This window comes from Meleagris gallopavo, chromosome 8 (genome assembly GCF_905368555.1).
Source record: "Meleagris gallopavo chromosome 8, MGAL_WU_HG_1.1, whole genome shotgun sequence".
NCBI lineage: Eukaryota > Metazoa > Chordata > Aves > Galliformes > Phasianidae > Meleagris > Meleagris gallopavo.
The window spans coordinates 19,581,630-19,595,471 of NC_139411.1; the positions used below are offsets into that span (position 1 = coordinate 19,581,630).

The following is a 13,842-nucleotide window of genomic DNA, read 5'->3' on the forward strand; positions in this document are numbered from 1 at the left end:
TAGAGCCTAAGCCTTTATAAAGAGTGAACAATGTGTTACTGTGCCAACTTTTATCTGCCGGCCAGCAGTACTCTCGCTTCTTGAAGCCCAAACTACTGGCATCAGGAATGTAACCACACAGCGAAGATGGTCCCGGCCCTGCAAAATTAGCCTGCCTACAGAATTCAGCTATTACAAATTGCAACTACATTGTTACAGCTGCCGTCTAGAGATCCTGAGGTCACCTACCTGGTTAGAGGGAGTCACTCAACGGGACTCAAGAGGTTAACAGCTTGGTCAATGGCAGACCAGCCACTTCAGTCACACCACATTACCACTCCAGCAGTGCCATCAGGAAAAAAGGAGGAGACTTCAGCACTATGAACCAAACATCTCACAGACAGGTGATTCAATGTTTCTAGAAACTCTGGCTTTTAAGCTTATACACACTGCTAGTATGACACAGCCGAGCTAAAGAAGCAGCTGCCTTGCAGGAGGCCAAGCAAAGCCAATGCAAATGCTTACACTGTTTTCTTCCATGGCAAATTCTTCATATTTGGGACACTTGTACAATAGACTACGGTAAGGAGCCTGCACATCTTCACTGCTCCATCACTGAAAAGTAAATGTCCTTCAGATACAACAACTTTTTTGATTCTTACCCATTTGATCAGGGTAAGCCTTGCTTATATTGCAACCATATATAGTCGCAAAAACTACATGCAAAATTTAAAAAACAATTCGACAACAAATCTTCTCTCTACATACAGTGCATAAACTAAGTTCATAAGAGTACAAATTAAATATTTATATACAGTGATTATGTGCTACATTAAAAATATATGTATTTTCCAAAGCCTCAGACACACCTCCCTATGGAGAGAAAGTAAAAATAAATAGCAATAAAACAGCTCACTGTCTTTCCTTGATTAGCACTAGAATTTTTAAGTAAGGGATATGCACAAATGAGAGCACATTTTCCTACTTAAAACATAAAGGTCTCTATTGTTCCATGCTATGCCAGCACTGCTATGAAAACTTAATTTCTCTGACTTTTTCCCCCACAAGAACAGAAGCACTGTTCACTTAGCTGTTCCAAACAGAATGCATGCTCGAAGGGTGAGATAAGAGGAAAGGAAGAACAGATTACTATATTCATTTACTACTTATTGGTATGAAAGCTTCCTACAAATGATCATAATTCACTGAATTATTTTAACCCACCACATACGTACAACAGGTCTGTGTATTTGTCATATCCACTGGGTTAATTTCCCTGTTTGTATAAAAATATCTATAAGGCTAATACAAGCCACAAACACAGAAATATTATTGCAGAAATAACACAACAGTAAAATCACACAATTTTGGATATGGATTTGGATTGGATCGAATCAAATTTGGAACCAATTTTGAATATGAATTGGATATGAACCAAATACTTGATTCATATTATACATTAAGAGATCAAATGCAGGGGTTAATAAGAAGAAAAATATTTATAGTCACCACCTGGAAAAAAAAAAAAAAAAAACAACCAACAAACAAACCTAGAAATGTGCATTTTAAAACTTTTTTTTTTTTTTTTTAAACAAGAAAACACTCTCCGCATTGTAGTTATACAGTTGTTTTACTGTGCCTGTTAATCCTCTATTATAGCAGAATGCTTCCCACTTAAGTAATTATTCAGCAATAACATCAAGTTTATTTCTAGGCTGGTAAGGGTACTCCTACAGAAATTGTCTAATTAATGGCCTCACAATCTAAAACGATTCAGTATGGTGTGGCAGCGGTATGAAGTGGTGAAACATTTATGCACATTAAAAGCCAAGAAACCCAAGTCACATCGGAAATGCCTCATAAAGAACCCTAAACACATCCTCACCTTTCCATACTTAGATGAACAGAAGTAACCCCAGACCTCAGCCACAAAACTTCTCCTTTTTCCCTCCAAAAAAAGCTTACAAAGAAAATACAAACACACTGAGTGGATACCGTGTAAGATAAGTACGTGGCTCATATTAATTCCTTCATGGGAGTGTGACCACGCACCATGCAGTGCACATGCTGTGCCAGCAAGTTTGTGCTTTCACAGATTAAGACAGTAAATACCACAATAATAAGCAGCACCATAAACCTCCACCACCTGGCGCAAAACAAATAATATAGGTCTGTTCATGCAGCTTTTCGAGTGCCTATTTAAATGGAGGGCAAAACTGTCATGGAGCTCCAGAGCCATTCAACTGTAGCACTGACAAAATGTAATTTTGTCAATTTAACAAATTCCACCATCAACATAATTCATTTTTCCACTGTTTCTATCCTACTGAATGCTGTTCCAGAGTCTCATCACTAACTGCTAGAAGCTTCTTCCAGTTCTCAACCTAAGTGCATTGAGGATCGATTCATAAGCATAGCTGATTATCTGACCTTTACCACGGTTATCTTCTTCTCCCCAGATGTTATTCATACATCTCAACAAAGAATCACATCCTCTATTTTGTTAAGGAACTTCTCATCTTACTCCTTCTGAAGCAGTTTCTCTTGCTGTGATCATCCTGCTTACTTTTCCTTCTCAGTAGTCACATTTCAGATTAATCCTTGAGTACCAACAGTCAAAATCCCTTTTATAAAACCCACTGACAACTACTTTATTTCTACCACCACAGAAAATCTTCCACTATTTAATTTAAAACCTGGATGTGCTATGTTATTTCCGCAATCACATTTTAGGCATTTATGATTTCAATTCTAAACTTAGAAAATTTTGTATTATTTCTTAAGGAAATAAAAATTAGAGCTACAACAATGCATTATTACATATTATTGAACCACTAAATAATTCTTTTTTTTTTCAGACAGAAGGATTATAAATATCTGTAATTTTGAGAAAATACTTTTTTCAAAGTAACTATTTTTCATTATGATCTAACTCTATGCACTTACCGTTAGATACAATTTATTCCAAGGAATTATTATAGCGTTAATATCAATCAATAATAAAAAAAAAACTATCTAAATTTTTATAAACATACATATGCCCTATATATTCAATTTCTGTATATAACATAGTACGTATTAATGTGTGTTTGTACATGCAGACATGTATAAACATAAAATTATATGACAGTTAATTTATACATAGAATGTATGTAATATACAGGTATGCTATATGCTTATATATTAATAATATGTATTGTACAGAAATTCAGACATTTATATTTGTGTATCTATATAAAATGTGCATATGTATACATTTATAACTATATAGATAGATAGGCACAAGTGTACCTTTAATATAAATCTAAAATTATGCATTTTCCCTCATGCCAATCTTAAACTCAAATGTGTTTCTAAGGATAAGGCATTCTTCTGAAAAATAGTATTCAACATAAGGTTCAGTATGGCCAAGTGAAATATCCTGTTGTTACTATGTTTACTAATTGAAGGCATTTTGTTAAATGAAATGTCATCGTGTTAGCAAGACTCTTGAAAAGTGAAAACAAACAAATTACGAAAAGCTTACCTCATACCACAAAGAGGTCTCAAGAAAGGAATTAAATTCCCACTTTATTAAGCTCTGAATTATAGTTAGCTGTTCTGTTGTAATCCTAGAACACTTCAAGCCACTGTTGTTTTTCCTCTGCTCAACGTAATTCCAAGCAGCAGTTCCAATGTGCCCTGAAGGTAAAGTTCTAACAATCGCTCTCGTTCCAGTATAAACTGATTTTTTAACCTCCTTATCATTTTTACAGAAACGTCTTATTAATAATGTGGAACGTTCCTTTTTGTTTCTAAAAAAATCCTCCTCCATCTCTTCTTCACAGTTATCATTGCAGTCTTCAAAATGGCTCAGAAAGGGCTTTGAGGGCATCCTTCCAGTAAAGTTGTTTCCAAAAAAGCTGTGACCCGAGCACACTTTAACCTTTCGTGGTGCTCTTTCCAGACAGAAGTACTTATCTCTTAAAGTGTCGTCATACAAGTGTTGCCCATTTTCATTCTCACAATTATTTGTCAACTCCACTAACGTGCAAGTGCATGCCGGGGAACCAGTAGTGCTACCATTGTCAACACTTACTGGCTGTAAGCAGTCATTCAATATGAAGCCATTGTGCAATTTGCACAAAGCTTTTGATATATTCCTTTCACTAGCACAATGAAAGTGAAAAAAGGCTACTTCATCAGTATCATTGCCATCACTCTTATTTACTGCTGTCTGGCTTCTTAGCGAAGGTCCATTCATTTTCAACTGAATTTCAGCAAGCATAGCTCTTTCCAGTGAAACAGGAATTCCAGTTTCTAGGCACGCCTCTCCCCCTGCTAAAGAGCCACAAGATTTATACAACTGACCACATGGGATATTGCTCTTGTAGTTTTTCTGCACAATGTTACAGTTAATGTTAAGAAATTTCACTGAATCAGAGATGGCGTTGTTCCTCTCCCAGAAGCTTTCATTAATATTGTCATCGGTCATTTCTTTATTTGTCAAAGTGAATATTTTGGGCACTGAGCCCTGAAGACTTTCTTCTTCCAGCCTGTGTAAATATGAGACAGCGCGTGTGGTTTGCCTTCCTGGACTGGCAGTGTGTCTTTTTATAACACTGGTGTCCAAAGCATTTTCAGTATTTTCATCTCCAGCTGACTGAGCAGGTATCACTTTACCCTGCACGACAGAGACCAGAACAGAAGCTGTCATCTCTTCAGAGGTCATCTTGACAGTCTTTAGCTGCTGAATGTGTGGTGGGGAGGGAGTGTCTACAAATCCTCACTCCATTATTTCTCCATAATAAAAGAGTCAGTGCTAAATAACCAAGAAACACATGCTGACTACTTGCTCCTTTTGAACCAGGGAAAAAAAGAAACAACTTTGTTGTTGTTATTTTACTGTTGGACTATGGGGCTCTCTTGGTTGTATGTTATTGGCAAGAAATGCAAACATTTTTAAACCAGCTTCTTAATGCAGTACAGCCTTTCAACTTGTTTCTTCCTACAATTAATTCTCCTATCATACGTAGCACATACATTGTTGCCTCAGGTTGTAGAAGACCAAACATGTAATCCACGCCAATGATATACCCACTCAATAGCACATCCAAAAAGTTGAGGTTTTCTGTAAAGAAAAGAAAAAACATACATACTTTAAATAGAATCTATGGCATAAAGTCCATCATCACAGTTATGACAAAAAGTTTTGGTGTTATGCTGCTTTTGTTCTCAGTAACCTTTACAATATTACTGCACAACCATGAACAAAACACAGTTTTTTGCCATAAGTTTATCACTGATAAAGTCAAGCAGGAAGGCAAAGTTAAAATACTAAAACATTTATAAAAAAATGAGGAAGGCTTAAAAATCAAAGCAATTTGACATGTAAAAACTATTTTATTACTATTCCTATATTACTCTTCTCAATTTACTATGATTAACATTTTATTTTAATCTTAGAATATCAGCTTTCATCCTTACTGGTTGCTGATCTTCATCCAAAATTAGTTTGCCACAAATCAAAAGATAAAACACACTCTATTTAACAGGATATCTGATATGCCATTTTCTCACAAAATGAAATGCTAAAGTGCAACTAAATGCAAGAGTTCTCCTGCAATTCATCTCATGAGAAAGCAAAAACAAATTTAATGAAAAGTTACATTCAGCTACAAATATGATGACGTAAGGTTTGCTAGCATTCTTTCATTCAGAAAGATTATAGTTAATGCATACAAAAAAACAAACAAACAAATAAAAAAACCCAACAAACCAACCACAATGCAATTTAATCCTTAAAACAAGGTTTCAATTTTATTGATGTAACAACGGAAGAGAGATGAGGGAGAGCTGCAAAGGAAAGTGACACTGACAGAACAAAGAGCCACAAGTTTCACATTCTCCACACATAACAACACTCGTGTGTGTGCCAGAGCAGCACAAGGATGGGAGACCCCAACCCTGGACAAGAGGAAGTTTTATCATCAGAAATAAAATAAAAGCTGGAGTTCACTGAAGAATTGTGGAGAAGGAGATAGCAGTAGTTGGATAGTGTGGCGGGAGCAGGATTTAAACTATGATCATACAGTTCACAAAACATCCCATAAAATAAAATTCTACGACAGTACAAGAATAGAGAAGATGCGTTAAGAAAGCAACACATAAGCAATTCCTGAAGTCTGTATCCCATGATGGACTCTATAAAATGAAGTTGTATCCTGAATTTCATTTTAGTTCACTTTAGGTATTTCATAGGGTGTTTTTTTGTTGGTTTGTTTGTTGGGTTTGAGCATAAATTTTCGTTTGGATTGTTTTTAAGAAAAACACGCACAGACACACACAAAAACAACTAAGAATCTTAGCAATAATTTTATCCTAACATTTCCTATCCTTTTTCCCCGTCTTTGGTCAAATCCCTAGATAACAACTTCTATCACTTTTTAGGACCACATACTTGAAGAAAACTGAGAGCAACTCATCTAGAAATGCTCTGATTTTATCTCTTCAAGCCCAAATCTACATATAGCAATGCTTATCAAGGGGGGGAGGAGGGGGCGAGAAAGGGGCAGGGGGGAAGCTAATAGGCAGCTGCTTCTTCTTGATCTTTGTTTTACTCATGATTTTTTAACAATACTTCATAACAGATATAAAACATGCGTATTTTAGTCTTCAGTATCCTTTGAAAGATTTCTTTCATCTATCTAAACATCTCAGTCTATTGATTCATCCTTCCTGTCTGCAGCAGAAAAATTCCGTGTAATCCAATGAATATACAAGCAACTGAAATATATTCACAAAAATACTCTCTGTAATACTGCTAAGCCAGAAATAAATTCTAATGGAGCGGATTATTACTCCAAACAATATACTGTTCACTGTGCTAGTTGATCAATGAAATCCTTACTAAACAATGTCACTCTAAGAGGACAAAAGGTTTTCCCAAAACCTTCCTTCAACTTCCTTCTCCTGTCTCTCTTGACATCGATTTCCACACATACAGCCTCCAAATTGCTTCTATCAGATCTCTTTTTCCTCTAGAAGATTTCATTCCAAATCTTCCCCATCACAGACTTTTTTGGTCACCCTTCTCAGCTCCAGAGGCTACATGCTTGCCTATCCACCAGCATCATTCTTCTATATGTGTCTGTCTGAAATCCACTTCCTCAGGACTAATGTCTACTTAAGAATATCTCTGTCTACATCCAGCTGTTCCCATCCTCTCATGGCCACTGCAATGTGATAGGGAACTGATCCACCTCAAGAATTCTTTGCTCGAGTATTTTACAGCTAAATCACTTTCCCAATCCAGTCTCTGTATGGCTGTGGGAACACCTGTGCTACAACAGCAAACAGACAGCACTGGGAAGAGAGGAAAAGACTCCTTCAATTGGTTTACACATTTCTGCAATCTGCAAATGTAGTTCGATGTTTCAGCTATGTCCCTCCAGCATTTGGCCATCACAAAAACTGGCAAATTCCCTCCTGTCTGCACTCAAGGCCTTCTAGTCCCCATTACCTTCCCTTACACATCTTGACACCACAGCTCCACTCAGTTAAGTTGATTCAGCCACAAGTTTTGTCAGGAAAATTTCCTTTTCACCCAAACAAACTGATTTGTCTTGTGGTTAAACGATCACTCAAACATACAGAAATAAAATATCAGAACTGCTTAGTAGGGACCACACATCTCAACAGCTGATTGAGTTCAGATCATGCCTGCTATGATGTCTAAAACCACCCTGAACATAAAACCACAGAGTAAGAGAAAAGCTATCTAATGCATGGGTACGTTAAAATCTCATAAAACAGCAAGTAAAAAGCATAAGTCTCTGATCTGTAGACAACTGCAAAAATATCTCAAACTGAGCTCTGTTTAACAGATGACAAGGGTTTCATATGTCCTCCATTACTCTCCTCTCAGTTTCTGCTTTCCACTGTAATCAACTGAGTTCACTTCAGCATGCCCAGCAAATTCCTTAAACTGCTGGAATTCATTAGACATGTTATGAAGTATGCTAATAGTGCTATAAATGTTATCAAGTGTAGAACTCACAAGCTCAACCAATGAAACAGTACTTTTCAACTTGCTGTAAAATTGTAGAATTTTCACTCCCTATGTTTTCCTCTACCTGCGTATCTGCATATGGATGGTCAAAGCCTTCCTATAGATCCTTGTATAGAAACCTCACGTATATAAGTGCATTTGCATACAAAAGTATTTGAAACCACTTTTTCCTGTCGCACATTCAGCTCAAAGCACACTGAATTCACAGCTAAATCTGCATATAAAAGCACATGAACTAGATGATTAAACCTGCATTCTATCCAACACATGCTAATATTTCCTAAAGCCAGTAGATTAGCTGACGAAATCCATTAATAACCACACTGGTTCATTTTACAAGGCTCAAGTTATGTCAAAAACGTAATGTGCTCTACTCAGAAAAGGAAAGTAAAAATATAATAAACTAGATCCAGCGTTAGTGAATCATCTTGGATTCATAGGTCAGCCAACAAAGACATAGGAATAATGAAAATAAACAATGTGACGACCTTTCAGCACACACATTCACAAAATATATTAAGCCTGAAAACACAGGACACAAGACCAGTTTGCCTATTTTTTTTTTTTTTTCACTGCTGCATATGCTTTAAAACTAAAAGTTCAAGCCAGTTCTAATTAGTATGAAAAATAATTAAAAATAATACTTAATAATTCCTAATTCCCCAGCTATTTGGGATTAAAGATCACAGCAGACTAGGTAAAACATACTGCCAGAATAATCAGAGACTATAAAACTGGTATCAGCTTAACCTTTAATTCCTTATTCAAGCTAATTTCCTTTTGAAATCAACAGAAATTCTTTTCCAGAGAAAATAATAGAATATGCCAAGATTTACTATGCAATTTAGCCTAAGTAAAGGTATCTAAAGGATCAGAACAGTCACACAGTGTGGTACACTGAAGAGCCTTTAGATGTCAGGCTGTCAGGGAAAAGATGATTAGCTCAACAGTTGAAGACGCCGACTGCACTGCAGGAAGAAGCAGAAACTCTGTCAGTAGCAAAGCAGGGCTATGGGCCTCATAGTAAAGATGAGGATTATTCAGAGAAGTTGCATGCTGCCAAAGATGCCAAACTCAATTCAGTACTTGTGATGCTGTGGGAGATTTACGGAGAAGTGGGTGAATGCCTGGTAGGGGCCAAGGGTATAGAGAAAAAGGGGGACTGACAGACAAATATGTGAGAGAATAAGGCGCATACCAATGGTTTCCACGGGCAAAGTGCTACTAGAGTGGGATGAAAGGTAATTCAAGACAGCTGAAGGGCAAATGCAAGCTGCCTGAAAAATCTCTGCTTCTTCAAAGGCTGTGCTAAGATGCTATTCCAGCTACTTTCATCCTACGTGTTTTGTGTACATGGTGACCATTAATCCTAAATTGAGTTTCAGCAAATAAATATGGACGCAATGCACATGGTGTAAGTAACCAGTGAGTATGAGATACTTGGGAAACAGTAAACTAGTGGAATATTTTGGCACGGGTTAAATGGATGCAAAATCGTAAATCATTATCTCATGACGTGCAGAAAACTGTGTTTAAACAATGTAATCTCAGTTTAAGCTCTTAAGGAAACAACTGATTCATGAGAAAGGTTGTTTGTATACTATGACTGCACATTAGCAATAAAAGTGAGTTTAATCAGGTCTTTTTTAAGAAATAAATGAACTACAGTTTTTTTTTTCCCAGACAAAGTTCTTGAAAGGAGTAAGAAAACCACATTTATTGACTCCTCTTTAATTTACCCTTTTATCCTGTATCACACACATTACTAGTTTTTAGCTTAATGTCTTATGTCAGAAAAAAGCAAAACAGACTAGAGTAAGAACAGGACAACAGTGTGTCACCATCAGTTTTCTAAATCTCTACTCTGCCCAAGGAACCACAGGGAACAGTAATGAAGAAATAGTCAGGCCCTTAAAAATCATTCAAGATGTGCACAAACCCTATTCAAACAGTTGGAGGCAACTTATAACAACATTTTACTTGGCACAAAGCATTGTGCAGAATCTCAGATTTACCATCAGTGTCTGCGTTTCAACAACAGCAAAAAAAATCTCGAAGAACAACAGTATTTATACACCCATGTCAAGTTAGAGAGGCTTTTTTTCTAATTTCTAGAATACTTATCTAAACATGATCTAGTATTAGATGTCTCAAGCTACACAAATGGTTGCCAGATGGTGAACCCTCAACTGCCTCATCGTTCATCACTGCATCAGGCAGAATCTGAAGCTCCTGCCAGATACCCGCTCCAAGCTGCATTTCTTTACAGAACCTCAGTTTCTGTACGAGGAAAAGCACTGAGAGAACCTGTGATTGTGTTCGTCTTGCTGTCAGTGTAAGTTCTTTATAGATCTGAAATTATGCATTTAAGTAAACTTTGTTCCGTGGTTACTTGAAATTCATGCTAAATGACCTAATTCTTGAAAGCAGTAATTTCATCATCAACTCTCTGATGAGTCCTCGCATCTGAAATGCATGACTCCAACCATTAAAAGTGAGATTATTCCTCTCCATCTTTAACCAAGAATTTCTGGAACACACTTTCCATAACTCTGAAAATGGTTTTGAACAGATGAAAAGGATTTTAGAGCACTAAGTCTGGATGTTGTGTTGAGGGACATGGTTTAGTGGGAGCTATTGGTAATAGGTGAACGGTTGGACTGGATGATCTTTTACTCTTTTCCAACCTTGGTGATTCTATGATAAGTCCCATCAGGAAAAGGGAGAGCAGAAGAATCTAAAGCAAAAATCTTCAAAGAACACAGAACAACTGACAATTGAACACATACAGAAGATAAACAAATAATGTTTATGCAAAAAGAAAAACAGGAAATAGTAATAACAGAAAGAAACTTTAAAAATCAGGTAAAAGAAAAAAGGTCCAGTGCATCAGAATTTCAAGATGTAGGAAATCAAAAGCAATCATGCCAAGTATGTAAAAAAGGACAAGATTAAAAATGAGATCTGAGGTGTAAAATAATCTACAGGCAGACTCCAACCAGATTAGCTGGTTCCTCATTCCTTATCACCTTAAAGAAAGCATTTTCCCTATCTCCTAAATGTGAACTCCCTCAGGGAAGGGAATAAAGAGATCTAGAGGAGTGAGCCAATGAAAAAGGAGTCTTCCTCCACAACCACAACTATCTGGTCCCACTCGTATCATCATGAGTTGACAGAAACAGTCCAAGCACAAACCAGGGAGAACATGGAGAATCCAGGACCAATGCAGGAATGTATACGCATCCCACACTGAAACAGTTTTAACTACTCATCAAAATACATCCTAAAAATAAATCTACCAGAACACAGGCATGTAAGCAAAAAAATCTGAGTGGTAAAATCAACATAAGTTACTACTAACAAATAGGATAAAATACAACAAAGAAGAGACCATAAGGAAAGATCCATTACATAAAAGGCAGGAAAAGAGATTTATGACACAAAGAAGACAGATCTTTTACACCTGTATTCCTTCCTTCAAATAATAAGTGTATATTAGATCACATTTAATTGATCCTTACAGTTTTAAACAAAGGCCAAAAAAGCTCACAACACATTTCAGGTGGCATCTGCTGGATCTGGTTCCAGTCAGCACTATCACGAACTTTCAAGTCAGATTATGGTAAATTCAATAAGCTTTGATGGTACAAACTGGGAGATGTTAAGAGTCTGACACCTAATTATGGCTCAGCACAGGGCGATTTCCTGACATCCCTTCAAGCCTCAGCTCTTCAAGGCTTACATGATCTAACACGGACAAGTTTAGTAGGGAAGTTCTATTTAACCACTTCATAATTCCATCAGTGTACTTCTGCTAATTTTTATTTTTATTTTTAAGCATACAGGTTCTTTGGAAAATATGCATCACAACATACAATTAGTTCAAAATGATGAGATAGTTCAGAGGCCTTTTCATCCAAAACCAGCAAGATTCAGAACCTCTCCTGCTTTTAATATTTAAAAAAAAAATGACAAAGAATATATCATTGACTGTCCCTACTTCTTTCTTACCTGACCATCTAGATTCTCTAGAGAGGTGTCTTTTTAGTGTGAAAACACTAGAAATCCCAACACTCCCACTCTGTCTGAATAAACTACCTCTTCCTAATTTCTTTTTAACTTTGCTTTTGCCCCAAACTAAACTATTAGGAAGGAAGATGTGCCCCGGCCACAACACAAAAAGAAAAGGGCAAGTAACACCTTTGTCTCTTTCTGCCTTAAGCAGGCCTCCACAGAATTAGCTCTGTCTTTAAAAAGGGGATTAATGGAATCTAGTAATAATACATCCTTAATGACAAAAGATCAAAACTGTCTCATTCACTCAGGCCCACCCAGGGTCTTGCGCAGATCTTCAGTGAACAGCAAATGGCATTCCCACTGCACTGATGTGTGTGAACTTCAGAACCAACAATCATTCTTTCAAATCCTTTGAAACGCCTACAGCTTCCAGTAAGGAAATAATGCAGCTATCATCCCATTTCAAGGCTTTGTCTACCTTTGAGGATTTTGTGGTTCTGGATTCAATGCCACCATTCATAGTCTTTGTTCTACGCTTTAACAAGTTCCCAAGTTCTCCACATACACCTCTTCATTCATGTGGTTTCACAGTCAATTTATGCCATTTCTCCTCAGTAAATGAAGCATAGTCAGTTCGTTCACAAAGATAAAATATTTTAGGAAATAACAGAAGAATCTTCTACTGATTGGATCAAGAAAAAGTCCAGCAAGTAGGAAGAAGGAAGAGGATGTAGAGGAGTTTTGTGCACAATCTCAAATACAAATCACCTTAAAAATACTGCAAATGGTTCTTCCATTAAAATACAAATGACTACAATGATTTTCATCAAAACACAAACAGTAAGTATGGGAAGATTGATTGCATATATTTCCTCTCAGTTGTCAGTCATTTCTGTGGCCTCAAAATGTGAATACAAAACAGAACACTTGTATGCAAGCATAACTGTTCTGAAACCTTGTTATCAGATTCAAAATCTACCACTTTGAAATGTTAACTATTTACTACAGTAAGTATCACTTGTAAACACGATATACTCCCTCCATTTGTGATGTTTTCATGGATATCACCTTAACCAAAGGACAGTGCTTGTCAAAGACAGTTTTTTCAAACCGTTAGAAGTTAGTGCCACCAGCCCAGCCCTATCTCAGGCTGAGCATTTCAGACTTGTGGGCAGGGGTGGGACTTTACAGTTTGCCAGCCAAACTCTGTAGCTCTGTATGGAGCAACATCTATTACTCCAAGCAAGGCTTTTCCCTGCTAAAGCATCCAAGTGAAAGAAATGCGCACATCGGTTTCTACAGCAGCACATTTCTTTACCCGAATACTGCAAGAACAAGCATTAATTCTGAGGATCTTCTGAGCAGCCTGCAACCAAGCAATACTTCAAGCTCAAGGGAAGGATGGTTGAAACCATATCAGCACTATTATTTCTCATCCTCCCCTGTCCTGAAGGGGTACCAGAGAGGTTAGCACCACAAAGCAGAAAACCCTGCCCTTCCAGCAGGAAACTCCAGTTCTGGCAATCCTCTTTCAGGAGTTAGATTCAATGATCCTCATGGGTCTGTTCCAACTCAGGGCATTCTACAATTCCATAACCTACTCCCAGAACAATAAAACGCCACTGGTATGTAGTTTTCCCAACAGGTAGCACTTCTGTCCAATGGGAAGCTATGCTTTTAAGGGACATAAAGAGGCAGTGACGTATTTTAGTAAAATATAACAGTACGTTACCACGAAAACTATCATCTTGCTGAAGTTTTAAAATTATTCCAAATCAGCTCACAAAACAAGAAAC

At 37.0% G+C, this 13,842-nt stretch overlaps 1 protein-coding gene across 7 annotated transcripts in view; it reads right to left on the minus strand.

Moving 5' to 3' along the window:
- The window catches only part of PLCE1 (phospholipase C epsilon 1), a 149,407-nt gene that overhangs the window by 120,551 nt on the left and 15,014 nt on the right, over positions 1 to 13,842 (minus strand). For all 7 annotated transcript variants that reach the window (XM_085228939.1, XM_085228940.1, XM_085228937.1 and 4 more), the window contains one exon: positions 3,506 to 5,089. In XM_085228939.1, the coding sequence (XP_085085065.1) occupies positions 3,506 to 4,690 (1,185 nt within the window). In that variant the 5' untranslated portion in view covers positions 4,691 to 5,089. The remainder of the gene's footprint in view (positions 1 to 3,505; positions 5,090 to 13,842) is intronic.